The 25,875-nt window shown below is 39.9% G+C and overlaps 1 protein-coding gene across 1 annotated transcript in view; it reads right to left on the bottom strand.

Moving 5' to 3' along the window:
• Positions 1–16,899, bottom strand: part of dpys (dihydropyrimidinase) — a gene marked incomplete at both ends in the record, with an annotated part of 44,421 nt that extends 27,522 nt beyond the window's left edge. Inside the window, 3 exons of the mRNA XM_084336573.1 lie at positions 7,609–7,788; positions 8,479–8,637; positions 16,648–16,899. Coding sequence (XP_084192699.1) covers positions 7,609–7,788; positions 8,479–8,637; positions 16,648–16,899 — 591 coding nt within the window. The remainder of the gene's footprint in view (positions 1–7,608; positions 7,789–8,478; positions 8,638–16,647) is intronic.
• Positions 16,900–25,875: the final 8,976 nt, after the last annotated feature.

The following is a 25,875-nucleotide window of genomic DNA, read 5'->3' as shown; positions in this document are numbered from 1 at the left end:
CTTAACCCCTAATTGCTCCCGATGAGCAGGTTGGCACCTTGCATGGTTGCCTCTGCCATCGGTGCGTTAATGTGTGCGTAAATGGGTGAATGTGAGGAACAAAATTGTAAAGTGCTTTGGATAAAAGCGCTATATAAATGTGCCATTTATTGTATTTATTTATCATGGTAACTGTAGATTGCTGATGCAGGGTCTCTCTTAAATGTTTTATCTCAGTACAGTACAGAACAAATCTAATTATATCTCAATTAGATTAACCTGCAGGTAAATAAAGGTTGAATAACAAAAGTAAACTAAACTATATTATAATGACATAGTAGACATATCCCAGAGAATTCCATTATACAGTATACGTAGACCTTTTCTGGCTTGACACGATTTTTTTTTAAATGGGCCCAAGTGTATTTACGGTTGCAATGTTTGCTAATATCAACAGCTGGCAGGAAATACTTGGGCCCAAGCTGTTCCCATTCTACTAAAAAGGTCTATATCGGAATAGCTCCATCATACCTTTATTTCAGTTTAGTTTAGTTTAGTTTAGTTTAGTTTAGTTTAGTTTAGTTTAGTTTAGTTTAGTTTAGTTTAGTTTAGTTTAGTTTAGTTTAGTTTAGTTTAGTTTAGTTTAGTTTAGTTTAGTTTAGTTTAGTTTAGATTCAAATGTATTGTCATTATACAGCATATATATATGGTCAATTTAAATATGTGTATATAATATACTATATATATACACACACATCCACTTGAAACAGAAAACAACAACATTATGTTAGCTTTCTCTGAGCTCATATTGAAGCCAATGAGGAAAAAAAAAGTAAACATCACAGAGGAATCTATCTACGTTTAATCTTGGTCAATTAGGAACTTACAATTAGTGTACAACAACTGTAACAAGCTAGCAGTATCCACAAGGCAAGTAAAGAACACAATTATTAAAAGATTTACTGATCTACATGAGACTGATGTAGTAAGATGTGATTAACTATCTTGTGTTTTTATTTAATTTAATTTAATTGTATTGTCTTATGTATTTATTATTATTTCAGTTGTCCTTTCAGATATGATATATGATTTTTGGGAATGTTGGGAATCATTTATTGTATCTTCAATGATACATTTTAGATTTCCTTTATGCTTTCTGTTTTTTTCTCATTGTTTTAATTGTATTCTGTTATATTATTAATTACATTCTGTATTTGTATTCCGTTCTGTGAGGACCCCAGAGAGTTTGAATGAGAATCCTAATAAAACAGAAACAGAGACTGCGTTTGTAAACCTTTGACCCCTGCTGGGGCAGCAGACCAAGAGAACATGGGTGTCTGTGTACTGTGTTATTCAACCAACTTGAATAGCTGGGGCCTGAAAGAAGTAGCATTGGAGTAGAACAATAAGGTCTTGGAGCAAAGCTACTTGGGGGATTCTCAGTTGAGCCTTAAGAACCACCACAGGGATTTTTCTTTTTAAGTATTTGCTGCCCTCTAGTGTTACCTTTTCACCATGACTTTTGAACAGAAATCAAGAAGCATTACTGTAAATGGCTGCATTTTATATAGCGCTTTTATCCAAAGCGCTTTACAATTTGTTCCTCACATTTCACCCATTCACTCACACTTTCAGACACCGACGGCAGAGGCGACCATGCAAGGTGCCAACCTGCTCATCGGGAGCGGTTAGGGGTTAAGTGTATTGCTCAAGGACACTTTGGCATGCTGCCCGGGAGGAGAGGGAAATCGAACCGGGAACCAACAGATTACCAGATTACCAGACGACTGCTTTACCTCCTGAGCTACAGTGTCTCCCCTGTATACTGTGTATTACAACTGGTTTACTGTATTGAAGTACAGTACAGTATATATAATATGTGGGCACTCTGATCAGAACAAACATTACAAAACACCCTTAAACTCACTGCCCTCGCTCACTACTTTTAAACAAAATCTGCAACAGAACTTAACCGACTGTTGCACCTGCTGACTGCCTCCCAATCGCACGCATCGCCCTCAGACTCTTCTCTCCTCCCCCTCACCGGCTCCCTCCTTCTCCCCCTTTCTTCTCTCTCTCTCCCTCTGGTTCTCACTCTCCCTTTCTCTTTTTCCCTCTCTCCCTTTCCTTCTCTCTCCCTTATTTATTGTTGTCCTTGTATACTATTGCTACTGTAATTTTTTTATTTTATTTACTTGTATGCATGTACTGTACATAACCTTGTTTTTGTTACAGCCCCCCCCCCCCCCCCCTTCCCTCAAAAGGCCTTTGCTCTTTGGACAGGCTGCTTTTGTATATAATAATTTGTTCTTAATTGCTTGCCTGGGTAAATAAAGGTTAAATAAAAAAATAAAAAAGTCCTGCTTCCATTATCTGTTCATGTTGACTTTGCTTGCTCTGCTTAAACAGAGCTTTCCAAAGGGAAAGTCAATATTTATGGACTCCTAGCTCTAGAGTCCTTTCTCAGCACGATCCATGCTGTTCTTCGCCGGCAAGTTAGCCACAAACTGATAGAAAGTCTATGGCTGTACAAGCTGACTGAAGGCAATTTCAATTTACTCCACTCAAAGTAGATTTCAGTTGTCTTCAGTCAGCTTGTGCAGACGGGAGCTCAACCTCATTCACTTGCCGGAGCTAGTATGAGGAACAATGTGGTATATGCTGAGGTCTCTAACAATCGACAACATCATCATACGTGATCATAATAGTATAATACGTGTTTTAAATGCATAATGAATTAACACCTTATGAATATAAAGGTGATGATATGGGTAACAAACTGTAATGTTCATGTAGGATCATGTTCATGCTTTTAGATTTAAAGCGCCATCTGACTGGAATAATTGACCAGCTCATTCAGATCAATTACTTGCATTGATTGTTTATTTAAAATCGACTTGTTCTTGTTTTTAATATTATTTTGTTGGTTTTACATTTGCAATACACACATATACATAAATGATCAGGTGTGGTTTGGGGTTTGGAGTATGAGAGCTCTTGTTCTACTGTATGTGCATGACTTGATGTGTTTATCATCTGTTATATTTTGTATTTTGTTTTGTCTGGACGTTGCTGACTTCTATGTTTTGTGTTTGAGGACTCCCTTGAAAACCAGATGATGCTCCTACAGGTACAGTATAGGTACAGTATAGGTACAGGTCACAGGAAACTAGTTCAGCTGACACCATGACGTTCTCACAGGAGGGTTTGTTAGTTTTGTCGAGGACTATAGGTTGATGACCGGATGAAGATAAAAGCTGATGACGTTGGTCAGATAAGGAGAATACATTCATACATTATATATGTTTACATAAACATACAAACATACATTCTAGCATTAACAGCTGAGGTTCTTAGGAATCAATAAGTGTGAGAGGAACCGCAAGGAAACCATGTTGGTCCAAAACGATGAAACTCTACCTCACTCTCTACCTACAAATCTGGAAAATCAGTTAGAGTTTAAATATTCACCATGACGCCGTTACCGTTTACACACAGAACAGATTGAGCCAGAGTGACCTCTTTGTTTACCTGACCTCAACCACAATCTCTCCGGGATAAAAGAGTTGGTTTTAGGGCATGTTTGACGTAGCCGCCAGCTGAAAGTCAGTGGTACAGTAACCATATTGATTGGTAACAGTTTAGTTAAACTGCCAACATTACGGAAAATAAGCGTACTGTCTTCTCCAGAGACAGACAAGAAGATAGATAACAATTTTGTCTCTGTGCGTTCAGTACAAAGCTATCCGGCTGAAAGCTAGCCTAGTTTAGCACAAATGAATGGAAGCAGATACAGATCAGCAACTCAGAAACAGGAGTTTTTGGCCAACAACTAGACTAGCTGATCCGTATCCACTTCCATTCATTTGTGCTAACTCAAATCAAATCAAATCAAATCAAATGTAGGCTATTTGTATAGCCCAAAATCACAACGAATTTCCCCCATGGGCTTCACAGATCAAGAAGAAACATCACAATAGATCCACAATAAAAACTACCATAAAATCCACAAGCTAGGATAGCTTTCTACTGAACGCACAGAGAGGGCATTTTCTTGTCTGACTTTGGAGAAGACGGTAAGCACATTTCCTATAATATTGGCATGTTCCTTTCAGATGAACTGGATGCTGTCGGTGGCCATCAGCACGGGATGTGGTATATCAGGGTACAGGGGGTGATGTGGTATATCAGGGTACAGGTGGTATATCAGGGTACAGGGATGTGGTATATCAGGGTACAAGTGGTATATCAGGGTACAGGGATGTGGTATATCAGGGTACAAGTGGTATATCAGGGTACAGGGCTGTGGTATATCAGGGTACAGGGGGTATATCAGGATACAGGGGGTGTGGTATATCAGGGTACAGGGGCTGATGAGGTATATCAGGGTACAGGGGCTGATGAGGTATATCAGGGTACAGGGGGTGATGAGGTATATCAGGGTACAGGGGGTGATGAGGTATATCAGGGTACAGGGGGTGTGGTATATCAGGGTACAGGTTGGTGGTATATCAGGGTACAGGGGGTGATGTGGTATATCAGGGTACAGGGGGTGATGTGGTATATCAGGGTACAGGGGGTGATGTGGTATATCAGGGTACAGGGGGTGATGTGGTATATCAGGGTACAGGGGGTGTGGTATATCAGGGTACAGGTTGGTGGTATATCAGGGTACAGGGGGTGATGTGGTATATCAGGGTACAGGGGGTGATGTGGTATATCAGGGTACAGGGGGTGATGTGGTATATCAGGGTACAGGGGGTGTGGTATATCAGGGTACAGGTTGGTGGTATATCAGGGTACAGGGGGTGTGTTATATCAGGGTACAGGGGATGTGGTATATCAGGGTACAGGGGGTGATGTGTTATATCAGGGTACAGGGGGTGTGGTATATCAGGGTACAGGGGGTATATCAGGGTACAGGGGGTGTGGTATATCAGGGTACAGGGGGTATATCAGGGTACAGGGGGTGTGGTATATCAGGGTACAGGGGGTATATCAGAGTACAGAGGGTGAGGTATATCAGGGTACAGGGGGTGGTATATCAGGGTACAGGGGCTGATGAGGTATATCAGGGTACAGGGGCTGATGTGGTATATCAGGGTACAGGGTGTGATGTGGTATATCAGGGTACAGGGGGTGATGTGTTATATCAGGGTACAGGGGGTGTGGTATATCAGGGTACAGGGGGTATATCAGGGTACAGGGGGTGTGGTATATCAGGGTACAGGGGGTATATCAGGGTACAGGGGGTATATCAGGGTACAGGGGGTGAGGTATATCAGGGTACAGGGGGTGTGGTATATCAGGGTACAGGGGGTGATGTGGTATATCAGGGTACAGGGGGTGATGTGGTATATCAGGGTACAGGGGGTATATCAGGGTACAGGGGGTGATGAGGTATATCAGGGTACAGGGGGTGATGAGGTATATCAGGGTACAGGGGGTGTGGTATATCAGGGTACAGGGGGTGTGGTATATCAGGGTACAGGGGGTGTGGTATAACAGGGTACAGGGGGTGTGGTATATCAGGGTACAGGGGGTGTGGTATATCAGGGTACAGGGGGTGTGGTATAACAGGGTACATGGGGTGTGGTATATCAGGGTACAGGATGAGGTATATCAGGGTACAGGGAGTGTGGTATAACAGGGTACAGGGGATATCCCTGAAACGGCTCCGATCCTCAATAACTCCTTTTGACCGCGCCACCAATTCGGTTCAGCCTGCCGTGACTTTCCCTGTGCAACTTAAGACGTGACGCAAGAGCTTTAGTGGGAATCCAGTGAACAATTCAGATTCAGATTCAGATTCAGAGTTTTTATTTGCCACATGGAATCATACAATCAAAGTTTCTTCATTACACAATCATAAATAACATTCCATGGACAAAAGGAGCAGGAAGAAGAATAAACCTGCCCCTTATTCCTAAACTAAAGAAGTATTTTCTTAATGGTCGGCGTACAACCTAATTTATACAAATAATAATTTATTTACCATTATACAAGAAACTCACAATTCACAGTTAAACAAGGAAAAAATTCAATAACAATAATAATAATAAATAATAAAGAATAAAAGAAAAAGAGAAAAAAAAAGAAAAGAAAAGATCTCACTATTCAGATCACATTTGATTTTCATACTGACCAAGGAGGTGCAGGAGAACTGTATGCACCAATCGAAGTATTGTTATATGTATTACTTAATATTTTAGCAACTGTGTTCCTAGTATTAGGGAATCACACAGCCACAGAACCAGATCTAGCTTAGCAAACCTGCATCCTCCAAGGTGGAGAACAAAGATGGGACACTGCTCATTGGCTCACAGAGGAGCACAGGAGTGGAATGAGTTGCTTCACTGACATCAACACATGCTCTCTGTCATACAGACCTGCTTCACTCACATCAACACATGCTCTCTGTCATACAGACCTGCTTCACTCACATCAACACATGCTCTCTGTCATACAGACCTGCTTCACTCACATCAACACATGCTCTCTGTCATACAGACCTGCTTCACTGACATCAACACATGCTCTCTGTCATACAGACCTGCTTCACTCACATCAACACATGCTCTCTGTCATACAGACCTGCTTCACTGACATCAACACATGCTCTCTGTCATACAGACCTGCTTCACTCACATCAACACATGCTCTCTGTCATACAGACCTGCTTCACTCACATCAACACAACACATGCTCTCTGTCATACAGACCTGCTTCACTCACATCAACACATGCTCTCTGTCATACAGACCTGCCTCACTCACATCAACACATGCTCTCTGTCATACAGACCTGCTTCACTCACATCAACACATGCTCTCTGTCATACAGACCTGCTTCACTCACATCAACACATGCTCTCTGTCATACAGACCTGCTTCACTCACATCAACACATGCTCTCTGTCATACAGACCTGCTTCACTGACATCAACACATGCTCTCTGTCATACAGACCTGCTTCACTCACATCAACACATGCTCTCTGTCATACAGACCTGCTTCACTGACATCAACACATGCTCTCTGTCATACAGACCTGCTTCACTCACATCAACACATGCTCTCTGTCATACAGACCTGCTTCACTCACATCAACACATGCTCTCTGTCATACAGACCTGCTTCACTCACATCAACACATGCTCTCTGTCATACAGACCTGCTTCACTCACATCAACACATGCTCATGATAAATACAATGGTAAATGGTGCATTTATCTTATATTATCTTATCTTGTCTTATCTTATCTTGTCCTGTCATATCTTGTCATATATTATCTTATCTTGTCTTATCTTATCTTGTCTTGTCTTGTCTTGTCTTGTCTTGTCTTGCCTTGTCTTGTCTTATCTCATCTTGTCTTGTCCTATCTTATCTTATCTTATCCTGTCTTATCTTATAATTCAAAGCTACAGTAAAGTAAACATTTTATGGAGGACTTTCTGAGGTATATAATCTCACTGGTGTGATGTTGACAACTGACTGTGTGTCACTGAACACTGAACACTGTGGAGTCTTTAGAATCCCAACATAGAACAGTCAGGAAGCGCTTGAAAACCCCTCCCCCCTCAAAGAGTTCATTGTGTGAGTCAGAGGGTGTGTTTTGCTCATACCAACCTCTGCGATGAGGTCTCCGTTCTCTGCGTGCACCTGGGCGATGGCTCCGATCTCCTTGCACTGAGCGAAGGCAGAGTACAGCTCACTGTCCAGCAGCATGAACACATCTTTATAGGCCATGAACATCTTGAAGGAGTTGACGCCTTTCTCCTTGGCCAACGTCTCCATCTCCTTCTTGACCTAGAAAGCAACAAGGCGATCATCATCTAAAGGTCATTTAAAGGTCAGATCCCGGTTGGTCATCATGGTTGGTTGGTCAGCTTGTTGGTTGGTACGAGTGTTTTGCTTGGAGGATGAGCTCATTAAAAGGAATACTGTGCACATAATAACTAACGCATATCTAAATATCTGATAAAGAGAGAGGGGCAGTGAATGGGCTACTGTCCTCCCCCACTTCCAGTGATGAAGCTAAGCTACGCTAACGGAGCGACTGTTCCCAAAGCTAAATGCACGCACAGAGACAAAAAAGGTATGTATCTTCTTGTCTAACTCCAGGGAAGATGTTAAATAAGCTAATTTCCCAAAATGTTGGAGTTTTCCTTTAAGTGTTGTTATTTATTGTTTTCTTTTTATGTGTTTTGTCAAGAAGAATAGCTGCTGCATATGCAAAAGATAATGGGGATATAAATAAAACAAACAAACAGGGTTATATTTAGTTCTGGTTTGGGTCTTAGTCAAGTAAGACTTTGTTAGTAGATCAGTAGTTTTTTATGCTGAATGGCTTATTTCCAAGAAAGGTACAGTACTACAAGTATATATCCGGTAAACACAAGAGGTGTCTGCATGATTCTATTTGGGGAGACAGAAATCAGTGGAATGTTTGAAAATCAGACGGGTCTCCAAGATAAAGTTGAGTGAGCGCTCCTCCACCTTCACGCTCCACCAGGTGACGGCTACGTGGAGGGAGTAGTCGCAGCAGACTTTAGGGTCGGCCGTGCGCCTCCAGCGCTCGTAGGCCTCCAGGAGAGACGTGCCCCTCTGGGGGATGACGAAGTCCATGATCATGGTGGTGCCTCCCGCCAGGGCTGCCTGAAACACACGTGCAAATATACTGTGTTAGAAACACAGACTATACTGTACATCAAACACGATTTACATATTCATAATAGATGTTCTATGTGCTTTTGAGCGGACATACGTGAAAGTTACCAAGGAGTTCCTTCATAACTCGATTTACGTACTTATTCGGCATTCTCAAACGGCTTCGTATTGTAAATTCGTTTTAGGATTTATGTAGGATTTACAAACTCAAAAAGGCAGTCGTAAGTCAGACAGACCGGTGTGCGCCCGTGTTTTCAACAGCTTTCTCTGTGACAAGTCATTGGGGATTGCCGATACTACAGACATCGCTGGAATAAAATAATTATAATAATAATAATGTCAGGATTGGGGGTGGTGTAGGACACACACTCAGACACACACAAAAAGGGGAATCTTAAAGTTACCCCAGAGGGGTAACCACTGGAATCGCTGAGCGATGAGAGAGGGTGGGGGAAAACACAAGAATAAAATAAATGGGGAAGAAAGTGAAACCCAAAGTAACCACCACTGCCAAGCAGTTGAAAACAACAACAACAACAACAACAACAACAACAACAACAACAACAACAACAACAAAAGAACAGCACTAGAGACAGAGAAAACACTAGAAGCAAGAGATTGGGACACTCCTCTACTATTGAGGGAAAACATGAAATGGACGGGAGCATGTCTATGTTCCCCGGGTCCTATGTTCCCCGATTGATTGATTGATTGATTGAAAATTTTAGACCACCAGCCCTGATTCCAAACTCTAACCTTAACCAACTTCGAAAGAGGGCCTAAGCTTAACCAGTTCGAAACAAGGCGGACATTAATAATTAATAAAATAATAAAAATTGATAAAATGTTCAATCAATTAATCAATCAATCGGGGAACATATAGGACCCGGGGAACATAGGGATGATCCCAAATGGACAAGCATCCGAACATAGTCAACCAAGCCTACTTAAAGGCACTGCACACCTGACACCAATCAAGTGGTAATCAAGCCCACACACCTGCCATGCCGCATGGCAATTAATTGATTGTGGTGATTGACAGCTCACCAGAGAAAACCCAAAATACATCCAAAGCACACTAGAATAAACTAAAATAAAACCCACATAAACCAAGATCCATCACAGATAATAAATACGACAATATTTGTATCATTAACAATTGGGTTTTGCATTTATAGTCCTGACTCAATGAGGCATTGTGAGCATTACACACACACACACTGCAAACTAAATAAATAAGAACTAAACCGATCGCCGCGGATATAGCTAATGTATAGTGGAATATACTGTATTAATATGCCATATACTGTCTTCTTCTCTATGATATTGTCTATTGTTGGTTTGATTTATTCCTATTGCTAGAACTAAATAAATGCGTGGAGAAACGGCTTAGTGAGGCAGCCTCAGCACACGAGCACACACACACACACACACACACACACACACACACACACACACACACACACACACACACACACACACACACACACACACACACACACACACACACACACACACACACACACACACACACACGCACACACACGGTATACGTGCAAAATGAATTGTTCCAGAAAAGTAGGCTTCTATCATTCTAATGACTTGTTTTATTAGGTATTAAGTAGTAAGTCCTACTGTAGAACATGACATATTAGCATGACATCTCACAGGCAGGAGAGGTTCGCTAACAGCCAGGAGAGGACCGCGGTGGTGATGGAAGCGCTTGTTGAAATGTTTCTGCACTGGTTCTTACAATGTAAGCAATTGAATAAGCAATGTCAAAAATTTAAAATAAAACCAACAAAAAATTACATCATGGAGAACAAGATGGTATATTGAATATTAATAGTCTAGGCCACTATATAGCTACATCCATGTGAATCTTATTTATTTATTTATTTTCTGACATGGTTCGTTGAGTCATGACTATGTAAAACGTGATTGTTAATGATACAAATATTGTTGTATTTATTATCATTATAATTATTTAATTCCGCGGATGTCTGTAGGATGGCAATCCCCAAGGACTTCTCCCACAGACAGCCGTTGAAAACACGGGCGCACACCGGTCTGTCTGATTTACTACTGCCTTTTTGAGTTTGTAAATCCTACATAAATCCTAAAACGAATTTACAATACGAAGCCGTTTGAGAATGCCGAATAAGTAAATCGAGTTATGAATAGAAGGAATTCCTTGGTAACTTTCACGTATCCGCTCAAAAGCACATGGAACATCTATTATGAATATGTAAATCGTACATGTGTTTGATGTACAGTATAGTCTGTGTTTCTAACACAGATTATGTCCGATTTACGACTGCCTTTTCGAGTTCGTAAATCCTACATAGATTCTATAATTCTATAACGAATACGAAGCAGTTTGAGAATGCCGAATAAGTAGTAAAACGAGTTACGAAGGAATTCCTTGGTAACTTTCACCTATGTCCGTTCGAGAATGAGGACCAATGACTCTACAGAAAACAAATGACTCTGCCACACTGCCTGGATACCAGTACAATTTTACTCAGTTTGAGTAAAATTTACTCAGTTTGAGTAAAGTTTACTCTGCGAAATTTACTGTGTACCCATTACAGTGAAGATCAAACACAATCTTGCCAGCTGCTTGTACAACCCCCCTCCATACACACACACACACACACACACACACACACACACACACACACACGCACGCACGCACGCACGCACGCACGCACGCACGCACGCACGCACACGCACGCACACACAGGCAAGCAGTTGCACATTAACCTATACATGACCTGAAATACTATAGGGTTAGAGGGGTGGTCCCTTTTGTTAAACATTAAACCAATTATTATGTCAACAATACCTTTATGTGATGTGATGTAACACTGACTGACTGACTGACTGAGCCACTCTAACTTAGTGTTAAGTGTGCAGAGATGCTTCTAGCACCTTTAGCAATTATGTAGCTGGTTGGATGGTAAATGGTCAATGGATTGCATTTATATAGCGCTTTACAACGTATGCCTCACATTCACACATGCAGAGGAAACCATGCAAGGTGACAACCTGCTCATCGGGAGCAGTTAGAGGTTAAGTGTCTTGCTCAAGGACACTTTGACACACTTCCGGGAGGAGCCGGAATCAAGCCGGGAACCTTCTGATTACCAGACGACCGCTCTACCTCCTGAGCCACTGGTCATCCTGCATTAGCCTCTAATAGACTAAAGGCTTGCTTCATAACATAGTTTATAAGAAGCATTATCATTGTACAGTAACTAGAAATATAGCATGAAATACAGCATGAAATATAGCATGAAATATAGGAAATATAGCATGAAATACAGCATAAAATATAGCATGAAATATAGCATGAAATATAGCATGAAATATAGCATGGAATACAGCATAAAATATAGCATGAAATATAGCATGAAGTACAGCATAAAATATAGCATGAAATATAGGAAATATAGCATAAAATATATAGCATGAAATATAGGACATATATCATAGAATATAGCATAAAATATAGCAGGAAATATAGCAGGAAATATAGCATGAAATACAGCATAAAATATAGCATGAAATATAGGAAATATAGCATGAAATACAGCATCAAATATAGCATGAAATATAGCATGACATATAGGAAATATAGCAGGAAATATAGGAAATATAGCGTGAAATATAGCATGAAATATAGTATGAAATATAGTATGAAATATATAGCATGAAATATATAGCATTTGACATATATAGCATGAAATATATAGCATGAAATATAGCATGAAATATAGCATGCAATATGGCCCCAGCCACTTTTCAAGTGGGGGTCCCAAGCTAAATAAATAACTATAGGCCTACATAAGAAAATAGAGAATGCGGTGTAGACTTCAGTTCATCAGTGGTGGTGCAGGGTGTTGAATGAAATGTACGGGTTTAAAAGTACAGTAAGTGTGTACTGTGAGATGCTAAAAACTCAAACAAATGAATATAACGGCTTTGCTGTAGGTACTGCGATGTTGTGTTCAAGGCACTTCCAAAACAAATTCATTATTTGCAGGCCATTTAGCAGGTCAGGCCACCGGGAAAACTCCCAGTGATCCCGATCGCCAATCTGGGCCTGGCTGTCGGTGCATGTTTAGAAAATGAACAAGTTACTATAGCAGATAAGAAGACAAGTTGGCCTACATATTGAGTAAGAGCTGATAAGAGCATATGATATCACCTGTCACATTCTCCTATCAGCTCTTACTCAATATCTAGGGGTATCATGCATTACTATTGCACACTGCTGAAGGAATTATGTGGCACAAAACCATTCAACTGATTCGGCTTTTTCTGTGCAGTACCGTAGATACCGCTATCTATCACCAGCTTTGAATGGATCGGATTTGAATGGATACATACAGAAAGTGATAATTATCCATTTCAGTAATCAGGGGTATCAGGGAGTCAGAGCGTAGATTACTATTTAGATTAATTAAAGTTCCATGGATTGTAGTAATGTATTAGTTAAAATTTTATTTGGTCATATCCATAATAAATAAATACATATCCAAACTTTCGTACCACTTGGTTATAATTAGGGGCTCCACGATACAATATTATCACAATACTAGCGTCATGATACGATAGTATTGCAATTATGCCATACTGTACTACTGTATATTGCAGTATATTGCCTTTTTTTATTACCTTTTTTCAACTGCAAATTATGTCCCCAATAGAAAACGTTATCAACATCTGCAATAAAGATATATATACTATACAACATCTATTTGATCATTTGTATTGTAGCAAAAGAAAATCACAAAACACAGAATATGCTGTCTCTGTATTTTCTTCCCCATCCCTAGTTATAATGCAGTGTTGTTTTTCAGAGAAACCGTCAAATGATGTGTACATACAGTAGGCTACCATTGTACCGTTCTCACAGTGGTCTACCGCTTTGTTAAAGCTGTGTATGTACTGTAGCTCTAGGAAATGCTAAATGTTAATACATTGGTTGCCAACAACGAGAGATCTCGTTGTTGGCCGCCATGCGTTGGTTGCCAATAACGAGATTTCTCATTATTTAATCGTTATTTCTTTTATTAGCAATATCCATTCACTTTTTCATCCGTCCAGCCTGACATTATCATTGGGAATGGCTCTGCGCTCGAAAAGGGCAAATACCGCCCCCTATCGTCTCCCGGATGGTAATGCACATCATTGGATTGGATTGAGTGAAAAAGTGCATCAGAGAAAAACTCCGCCCCAGGGTTTCCCCACCTCTGGCAAGCAGTGTCGTGTTACCAGAGTCACTGGCGAGGCTGGAAGCATGCTTGGATCATGCGTTTTCGGACTACAACGTTGGATCAATAAACGCGATCAATATTTGGAATAGCGATCAGGAATTGGATTCATCTTTTTGCAGAACATCTGATCTGAGGTAAGGAATCTATGTTACCAGTTTTGGGTTAATCAGAGTTGTTTTTCACAGATTGCACAACGTGCGTGTGTGTGTGTGTGTGTGTGTGTGTGTGTGTGTGTGTGTGTGTGTGTGTGTGTGTGTGTGTGTGTGTGTGTGGCGTTAGGCGCTGAGCGCGGCACGAATAAATTATTTTTCAGCCTGCTTTTGTATCGTGCATAAGAACACAAATACTCTCGATAATCTAGCGTTTATTTGAAAACGATTCATAAATCAGCGGGAAAATGACAACGTGTTTTGTGTATTCCAGTAAATGGCTATTTTCGCGGAATTTCTCTGAAATTACTAGAAATCACCAAAACTATACTCGTCTTCAAACCGGTATAAAACGGAAATGTACTGATGAAAATACAATCCGTTTCATACATGTTGACTGCAAGCAAGTCATTGATAAGCGACCGGTGTATTAGACACATTTTAGAGACATAATTTAAGATATAGTTTATGCGTTTGCAAATGTGCTCGTCCTCCCATTCATTAACGTGGTGGCATCCAAGCGATAAATCGCCATATCCGGCTGGCAACCAATGTGTTAATAATAGGGTCAAACTAATCAAATGAGGTCAATGGGCCATTGTTTTCCTGGACCAACTAGTCCAACTACTTTTGTCTTTTTATTCGTTTTCGATGGGGTCCCGCAACATAAAGTGAAGAACAGACAACAACAACAACAACAACAACAACAACAACAATGAAATAACAACAGCACCAACAATACAATAACGTTGACAAACAAGGACTAAGACAAAAAAAAATAAAAAATTATAATACAACCACACTGTGACCACTGGGACAGAGACAATACTACTTTTCACCCCTGTAACTACTGCCTGTTGATGCAGGAGAGAAGGGACAGGAGGGGCCCAGGGCTACATGTGACCTTTAGTCACTGTTCTCTTTTTCATAATTGTATGACCCCTTGCTCTGAAGAACCATATAACTCCATTTTTAAATGTGTTGACAGCCCATGCATTTACAGTTGTAAAGTCAATCCAAATCACTGGAGTAAAAATGTGATATATCACCAGAAAGTACTTACTGTCTTTAACTATGAATGAACACAACACTCTAACTTACTTAACTAAATACAGTTGAAAATTAGCCAACTTGGCTAAACTGGCATATTTACAGTCAAATGTTCCTTAATATGCACTGTCTCTGTATTTTAAACCAATAAATACAAATACAAATACAAATACCATCTTTAGATAATAAAGTACTCAACCTCTACTGTCTTTAACTATGAATGAACACAACACTAACTTACCATCTTTAGATAATAAAACTAATCATCTACTGTCTTTAACTATGAATGAACACAACACTAACTTACCATCTTTAGATAATAAAACACTCAGATTCTATAAAGGCATCGGTTCCAATGTTTCCACAAATCAGAGGAGTACCTTGTATCACTTCGTTTAACATCACTAATGGCACCTATTATCTTGTTTTTAGACTCTAATAATCGCCACATAAATTTAAACATCAGGTTCCTCAGCAGAGCATGGAAGGTGGGGACATTTGTAGTCACAAACAAATGGCTCGCACTAGTCCGTCTTGGGAGCTTGAGGAGGATCCATTATGATACCTGCAGTTTATTTTTTATTTTTGCTGTGCTATAATTACACCATAGGTGTGCAGTATAAAACGGAGTACAATAGGCTCTGAACAGGCTTATTTTCACATTGTCTGTACACATATACAATTTCCGTGCCAACATATTGGCCTGTGCATATAGTTTGCAGCACTGGCGCTGCACATCAACATCATCACACATGTCATCAGTGATATTGTGACCCAAATATCGCACACTCTTCACCACATCTAGAGCGCAGTCAGACATGAACACAACACTCTTAACGTACCATGTTTAGATAATACAGTACTCAACCTCTACTGTCTTTAACTACAGTATGAATGGACACAACACTCTAACTGCATCTTTAGATAATAAAGTACTCAACCTCTACTGTCTTTAACTATGAATGAACACAACACTCTAACTCAGCATGTTTAGATAATACAGTACTCAACCTCTACTGTCTTTAACTATGAATGAACACAACACTCTAACTGCATCTTTAGATAATAAAGTACTCAACCTCTACTGTCTTTATTAACTATGAATGAACACAACACTCTAACTCACCATCTTTAGATAATAAAGTACTCAACCTCTACTGTCTTTAACTATGAATGAACACGACACTCTAACTTACCATCTTTAGATAATAAAGTGCTCAACCTCTACTGTCTATGAATGAACACGACACTCTAACTTACCAACGTTAGATAATAAGGTTAAACTCATTGTAATTTCCAAATAGCATGCATGATGGTAGCCTAAATAATAAGCCTAATAGTCAGGAATCTGCACTTTACAAAAACATCCTGGGCTGGTTTGTTTTGCTTTTGTTTTCAGATGTTGTAGTTAGTTACACTTAGCCATGACATTGTCAATCACCTTGTTAATAAACAGTGACCATAATCAGGATGCAAATGATAACCAAAGACAAGACTCTATTTCTTATTTTTACCTTGGTGCCAATGTGGAAGTCGTCCACTGCTTTGGTGCCCATGAATTCCAGCTCCATGTGTGTATGGGTATCAATGCCACCGGGCATCACCAGTTTGCCGGTGGCATCGATGACTCTCACCCCTGATGGGATCTGAAGGTGTAATCCAACTTCAATGATTTTCCCATTTTCAATGTAGACGTCACTGATCACAGAACAGTCCTCATTCACCACTTTCCCTCCTTTTATAAGGATCCTGCTTTGGTCTGTCATTCTCACTGTAGAGAGTTGAACATCGACTGTCAGAGGCTTGAAGTAGGACGACGTGTGGCTCGGTATAGGCATTAAGTAGGCCCTGCCTACTACCTGGACAGCCAACGATTGCACAAAGGCAGTAGAGTTGACCCCCCCCCCCCCCCGCTGCCCTGACAGGACTGTCAGACGGAGAACCTTCCCACCCCTGATGACAATACCCTTCTCCAAAGTTCCTCCACAGCTCAGAAGCAGCGGTAAAGTTGTGATCTTAAGTTTATGTGTATGTTTTATTAGGATCCCCATTAGCTAGTCTTCACACAAAAATAATATAACAGAGTACAAATACAGAATGTAATTAGTAATACAATTCAAATAAGAAGAAAAATAAGAAAAAAACAGAAAGCATGAAGGACATCAAAAAATATATCTTCAACATTGAAGATACAATGAATGATTGAAGCCCCCCCCCCCCAAAAGAAAAACTCATATCTGAAAGGGCAACTGAAATTGATAAGAATGATTAAAAGAAAAATACAATATAATAAAAACATAATATAGTCAATCATATGAGTGTAATTTACATCAGTTCACTTTTTTAATATATGTTTTAAATTATTTGTATTCTTTACTTGCCTTGTGGATCCATGGTAGCTTGTTCCAGTTGAATAAGTCATCCAGTTGAAGTGATCCAGGGTTCAACACAACCAATGATGTGAGGATGAGTCTAATAGTAGTGGAGTGAAAGTGCAAAGTTCCCTAAAATAAAAATACTCAGGTACCTCAGAATTGTACGTATAGTGCTTGAGTAAGAATACTTTGTAACTTTCCACCACTGGTTGTACACAAGCCCTTCCTATAGTGATTAATGATTAATGGGAGTGGTTGTACATTTCCTGAACTGCAGAGGACGCAAATCAAGCTTTAGCTTCTGATCAACATTAGAGCGTTTGGTCTCCCCAACAGGGTACTCTATAAACACCAAGCTAGAAGATCAGGGGTTCCCAAACTTTTCAGGCCGCGACCCCCAAATAACGTGTCAGAGAGCTGCGACCCCCACTATTATAGGAGGTAAAAAAAGTTAAATAAATAAAATAAAAATTATAATATAATCTTTTTTTATTTTTTTGTAAATGGAAATGTATGGTTGAAACATGCAAACGTTCAAACGCACACACACTGATAAGCATTGGAGGCTTTTAGCCAGGGCCGGACTGGAGAAATCATTCAGGCCAGGAAATATAGTGCAAAATATAGCACTATATGTTTTGTTACAAAGACTTCATTTCCTGCATTCTGGTGCAGGATTTTTTTTATTTGTACCCTTTAAATGCCAGTGTTTGTGATGGCATCACACATTATTGTTAAAAAACAGGCTAGTATATGTATGATTAGCAACAACACTGATTTTGATGGATTTTCAGTTTTTTTGTAATGTCAGATTGAAAAAAATACAATCTTTTATTCAACTTCAGCCCTGATCATAACACCACATATTCATTTTATAATTCTAACCCTTTAAATGCCAGTGTGTGTGATGGCATATATTTGCAATATATCAAATGCAAAGTAGATTTTTCTGGGGGGGATTATTACAGGCTATAATGTGTCAATGATTAGCAACAACACTGATTTTGATGGGTCCCGCCTCCACCAATCACATGCGGCTCCCTTTGTGTGTGTGTGTGAGAGCAAGAGCGAGAGAGAGAGAGAGAGATAGTTCTCCAACTTGTGTGAGTTGCAGTGATCTCCTGGTTGTTCCCCATCTAGGTTATCTAACTATTGCGCTGCTGCAACAAGAAACACTGGCCTGGCCTGCTTCTAAGTTCAGTGGCCTGACTGCATAAAAAAAAAAATATATTTTTTGTTGGCGGCTCGCGACCCCCCTGGGGAACCCAGGCTGGGCTAGATGACAGCAAGAAGGTCCCAACAACATCATTGACCACACAGTTAGTCTATGTCAAGTATTTACTGTCTTTGAATTAGCCTATATTTGTTTATTTATTTGCCTAGGCTGCTCTGTTTATTATTATTATTATTATTATTATTATTATTATTATTATTATTATTATTATTATTATTATTATTATTATTATTATTATTATTATTATTATTATATTATTATTATTATTATTATTATTATTATTATTATTATTATTATTTATTTTTGTATTGTATTTTGAAGTAAATATCCCATTCAGTGGTAGTGTAATCTACACTGATGTAGTGGGCATACATACTGTAACTTTATGGACCCCCCCCCCCCATCCCCATTAGAATGAAAGTGGGCAAATCATGAAGTCCAGTCATCATGATCACTTATTTTCACATCACTTTCACCCATCTGATACTCCTTACCAGTGGGCTACCATATTATATACTATGAATTTCAATCATAAAGATTGAAGAAGACTAAATCAGAAAACTCTAATTCACAAACAAGAAGTGGGTAAGCTGAATGTGTGGGTTTACCCTTCACTATTCTCGAAGACCGCCGCCATCTTGGTATTGGGGAAACAAACGGATTTCTACGATCAAATGTATGCGTTGAGCTCTGTTTTTATTACTTATTTTATCACATTCTTGTTCATTTCATAGCCTTTTCATATAATTTGTTTTGAAAATATTGAGGCCAACATGGCATTTCACTATTTCGAAAGCCTTTCTGGTGATTCTAAGTGCATGTTTTCCCCAAGCAAAGACAGAAAGTTAAACAGATAGGAAGTTGACTTCGAGAATACTCTTCATAGCCTGACATTTTTTTAATTTTAATTTTTTTTTTAGATCCCAATAGTTTTGGATCTAACAAACTAACTAACAAACTGTAAACCGAATGACCATTTGTCTCGTTTTCAGACATTCCACTCCAATAAATATTATGTCAACATAGCTAGTTTCTACTTTTCATCAACGTAGGTGATTGTTTACCCAGCAACAGTAGGGATTTCAGCAGCCACGCCCACTACCACCCGCGTTTCATTTGGAACATTCTGAAGGGTGCGCGAGGGAGAAGAGAAATGCGCGAAAATACAAGGGCGTGTTGGAAGCAGGTAATGCTGTTATATTCTTTACCCATAGTGGGTCCTACACTCTCACATTTACATTTACATTTAACGTTAGTCATTTAGCTGAAATCTTTTATCCAAAGCTACTTACAAGTTGTGAACAAGTCAGCAGGAGGGGTACAGCTCTGGCAGCTAAGTGGTATTGCTCAGCTAGCAGTGTCGAACTTGAGTGCTACACGTGACGTGCATATGATACTAGTAGTGTATATTAGCATAGTAGGTAGTATAGTACATTACTAGTAGATAGTAGTGGTTACGTCATTGCCGTTTTTCATGTTCCACCCTCTGTCCAACCCAATGTATTTCCCCATTGCCCATTTCTAAATCGTCTAGTTTAAAACAAATAAAGCATTAACATTGTCATGGTGTACCTTTCTGACGTGCTTATTCATCCACAATCTATAGCTCAACATGAAAATATTCGCAATTAATCATTAAAAGAAATTGGCGAATTTTATTTCAACCGAAAATGCTTAAACAATAATGTTAGTGATAGAAGGGAACTCATTTTGTGCAAAAGTGGAACGTTTTTCAAATTTCTGTCTAGAATCTATATCATCTGTTTCATTTCTAATGTTTTTTGGTGGGGGAGAAAATTAAATATCAAGAAACACGTTAGTACTATAAAAAAAAACTATTCTACCTTTCATTCTTGGCAGATTTAGGCTCTAGTCAGTACATTGTGAACCATAACATGAAGGTATCTTTTGTCTTTTAGCCTTTAGATGTTGCCATCCATTTCTGATGTATTATAACAGGAATATATCAAATGAGGCTTATTAAATACATTTATATTGCTGTGGATGATAATGCATTTTGCTTATCTATTACCTAAGGAAGGAGACAACTGTTGGAATGTTCACCTTAAAAACTGCTCAGTGACATTCATCCACTCTTTCTGTGCTCATCTTCCCCTTCATAGCCAAAGTGAACGTGTTATCTAATAGGGGGGTCTGGGGATGAACTGGAGGTGGTAGGGTGCTCTGCTCTGTGAACTTGCATCTAGGATTATCGTTTGTTTGGGTACCTCTAATATAAAAGATGAATGTCAGCTGTCAGTATATTGTTACATTCGAGTGTCTCGCATAACCAGACCTCTCTCCACGTGCACACTATGTTAGTGCCTGTGCAGCACAGGAGATATTATAACCAGAGTGTAAGCACTAGCGTTGCACGTCGCAACGGTGCACGGAGAGTTGAAACAAATGCTTTGTCATATTGGAGGAGCTTCCTTACTTGCACGAAATACTCTTCCTGCATATATTCCCTCTTTTTTGTGAAACCACCAAGATTTCTTTCAGGCCTGGTGGTACGCACCAAAAAAAAACCTAAAGAGAGGAGGCGCACAGGATGGCATATTGGCACGGTCAGCTTTGGCCAGATGGTGCAGCAGGTGGTCTGCAATTTATAAAGATAAAGTGAACAAAAGTGTACTTCTTCCACCACTGACTGGGTTCATTACTACTACTATTACTACTACTACTACCAGGACTGTATGTTAACTGTTTTTGCATATAGCACTGGTGCTACAAAGGTAGATTTCTTTGTAACACATGCCAAAAACATGTAGCACGAGTATAACATCTCGTGCTGCAATGTTAGTGCAGAGGATACGGACCATTAGCCTAGCTTAAAACTCCAGGAGAGGTGTTTTTGGCCAACACCAACTAGCTGGTCCATATCCACTTCTATTCATTAGTGCTAAGCTAGGAAAGAAAACAGAAAGAAGCGTTTCATATAAAAGTATTCTGTATTTTTGTATGACAACAACTAATAAAGAAACGTGAGCTTGCAACTGAACGTACAGAGAGGAAATCGGTATCTGTCTCTGGAGAAGATGGTAAGCGCATTTCCCATGATGTTCGCGCGTTCCTTTAAATAATAATAATCCAATTTAAAACATGCTACCGGCGGCAATATCACTACCGTCATCATATCATATCAAAACAAAAGAAATGACGGAAATACCTTTTTTGATACCTTTTTGGAAACAGCATGAAACCTTTTTCTAAGGGAAGAGAGGTATAATGGCCGGCTGGCCGTTCAACGACTTCCACTAAAAAGACTCCAGCTGCTACCATCAGTTCTACACAGAAATTCAACCCACTTCATTTTTTCGATAACCATTTTAGACACGGGGGAACTGACTGGTCAAGAAACAGATTGTGTGTTTCAAAATTGTCTAAATTTAATATGCTAGAAAAAACAACAACAACAACAACAACACTACCACCACCACCACCAACAACAACAGAAAACAAAACCCCCAGCAGACTTGAGATAACAGTGTGATATCCCTGGAGCATGCGACCGCCTCTCTTTCATCAAGTCTTGTTAGCCACTGGAAGAGATTAGCATTTCACTGCAGTGGATTGGTTGTCAAGCGCCGCATCAGTCCAGACAAGTTTCTCCCATCCATTAGTGAATTACCACAACAAGACACATTGGAGAGACAAAGATGCGTGCTGCGGAGAGATAAGCCAGCGAGCAGGGCTTAGGAACACCTAACCTTCACAGTTGCAATAAACAATAACATGTGACTTAAGAGGATTTACATAAGATGAGAAGAGTAATCAGAAGGGGAGAAAAGCAATGAGGCAGCAATGGCATCTCTTCAACGGTCTCCGTTCGCCGCCGAACGAGGGAAAGTTAACCGTTCCGTTGGATTTAGAGCTCTGTCCTTATCGCTGCCTCCCCCTCTCTGCTACCACCACTACAAACTACACACACATGTCAGGTTCGCTGTTTTTTCTAATAATGAAATGAAATGAAATCCAGGGGAAGACAACAACTTCCGTGTCGGCTGAAACTCAGAAGTGCACGAGAGGAGGAGGAAAGTGGCACGAGATAAACTCAGGGAGATTATCAGGGCTCAGGCGGGAAGACGGCTGTTTGTCGTGTCTTGTGGTACAGTAACATTCAGGCATGCGCATGCACGCACGCACGCACGCACGCACGCACTCACTCACTCACTCACTCACTCACACACACACACACACACACACACACACACACACACACACACACACACACACACACACACACACACACACACACACACACACACACACCATTTAGATGTGACAGTACAGTGCAGTCTTGATGTTAGGAGCTGGAAATAAAGAGCGGATGGAAGAACCAGGCATCCCTCATAAATTTCACTCACCTCTGTTAATTGTTTAATTTTGGTAGAGGAACAAAAGAAGAGATTTTGGTTCTGCAAATCACATGATTCCCATTTACCACACCTTTTTTTCTGTCCTTTATCACCGATTTACTAGAATCAATTTAGTCAGGCTTTGTTCGTGTTGCTTTTGTAAAAAAGAAAAAGAAAAGAGAAACTCATCCAGAGGCTTCACATATCAGTGTGCCCCCCTCCCTCCCCCCATGTCCCCACTCCTTCAGCATCATTAACAGGTGTCTGTCTTCAAACAAGAGATGGAGAACCGAACATCAAAGTGAGTGTCCTGCTGTGAATCAAGAGAGTCAGATGTTAAGGGATCAGAATTAGTGGAATAGGCACCAACTAACATTTGGAGCATTCCCACTAAATACAGCCAGATGGCAGTGTCTTCCTCACAGTGAAGAGACACATTGAACGGATGACTTGTGCAGTCATGCTTGCTAAATTTAACAAAAAAATAAGATATTCAGCTTTAGTGGGGGGTATTTTTACGACAAGATGTTGGTCATAATTATGTTGCTATTTTATATGGAGTATCAATGTGGTGAAATACATGCATTTGTTTTTACAAATCTAATACTGGATTAGGCCCATTGTGAAATAGGGCCTATATCTTGCCATTTAAAAATGTCTGATGTTAACATACTCTTTAATGTCCTCAGAGAGGTCAACTGAAATGGAGTGAAACTGAGAAAACAGAAGACGACGACAAGATTCTAGAAATACTCGACATCAAGTGATACACTGGTAAGATACAACTGAATGATCTCTGTAAGTATCATTGATTAATTTAATTTGAACTGAGAAATAAATAGCCTATATCCAGCATTTGTAAACGCATCAAATAGGACACAGACTGCGGTAGGATTCCCTGGTAGACAGAATATGGATGTGAGAAGACCGTAAGATGACTGCTGCTTCAGATTCTAGAAATACTTGACATCAAGTAGTATGTAAGATACTATGGAACTATCTCTTTTAAGTACCATTGATTGGTTTAAATGAGAAATAAACATCCAGCGTTGTAAACGCGCCGAATAGGACGCCGCAGGCTGCGGCAGGACTCCCTGGCAGACGCCGTGCGGATGTGAGGAGACGGGAGGACCACGGCAGCTTCCTCTAAACATTTGTCAGTCGCACTGTTGCAGCTCGAGCATCACAGAGCAGACTCCGGGAATGTTAAGCTTCCGACAATGGAGAGGCAGAAAATGTGAAGGGAAACAATTAAATTACGCCTTGCATGAAGTTTGCTTTTCATTTTGTGAGGCAAATTTAGTGCCACGGTTAATCATTATGCTGTCGAACATGATTTGCAAAAATATTCAAGAGCTTTATGTGCCTCACTGCCCCTTCTGTATTGAAAAATAATGGGCCTCTATCCAATTAAAAACTGCATTAAATCTCTAAAGTATTACATGCACTTTACTGGTATCGCTCTGATTAGGCTGTTCTGCATGTTCAGATGCCGACAGCTCGCTGAGAAAGGCAGCCTTGACTGACTGCTCCCGTTCAAATCTACTTCAGGGGGTTGAGGTTTTTTTTTACGGGAGGTGCCCACTGTCTTTTTCTACAGACGAACCAATGCGTTAGTTTCTGTCGAATCTCTATAATCAGTCAAATATCTTTGAGGCGATAAATCTCTGTTAAACCTCCGATGGATGTACGATAAGGTAGAGTGAAACTTTAACAATTCAATCTATATTAATGGAACTCAGCATTAGTTGACACTGACAGTCAATAGCTAAGATAGGAAAGGTAGCAATAGGTTTCATGGGTCAATATTATAAATTAAGTTCCACTGTCCCTAAGTCGTTCCCCTCATACCACCAGATATACCTAGGTGCTATAGATAACATTTCGATTTTTATATATATATATATAAATAATAAATCCACAGCTTTTAGAAAGGTGCAGAATAAAAGTATTGCTTTTCCCACTAAATATAATTATCAATGAATTAATAAAAAAATAAAGTATAAATGTGCAGGTCCAAAATTAATGTAGTTGTTTACATGTTGGGTGTATGTATCCCCTCCCTACTTCCCATTTCCCCCACGTGGAACGCACCTGATTGGATAAATTACATGCTGGTGCTCTAGTGCGACATCTAGTGGCTGAATGTTATCTTATAGCACCTTTAACGTAAGGTCATTCAGTTTCATATAATTACAGGTCACGTATGTATTTTTTTCCGGAATAAAAAAAACATGGTATAAGTTTGCAACACGTGGAACGTGGCCACCATGAGCTAAGTAGTATAGGTGTCGCAGTAATGATATGAGAAGTGTTTTGTATTCATAACAGAAGTGGTGGTTTGATTCAGACATTGATAGGGACTGATTCATTGTTGAGTGGGAGGGGCAGCAGTCCAACATGTGAACAGATGATTTATGTGGCCATCTGTTTTGTTTTGATCATAATTTGATTATCTCTTTTTATGTGATGACTTTAGATGTCAAGACCCATTCTGCGGACACGTGCTGGCACACACGCACGCATATACACACACACACACACACACACACACACACACACACACACACACACACACACACACACACACACACACACACACACACACACACACACACACACAGAGAGAGAGACATACAAACACACACACACACACACACACACACACACACACACACACACACACACACACACACACACACACACACACACACACACACACACACACACACACTCACTCACACACACAGACATACACTCACACGCACATGCTCA

This window comes from Notolepis coatsorum (assembly GCF_963971535.1).
Source record: "Notolepis coatsorum genome assembly, chromosome: 19".
In the NCBI taxonomy this organism is placed as follows: Eukaryota; Metazoa; Chordata; class Actinopteri; order Aulopiformes; family Paralepididae; genus Notolepis; species Notolepis coatsorum.
Note: the sequence above shows the minus strand (reverse complement) of the source record. Positions and strands in the feature narration are given on the sequence as shown.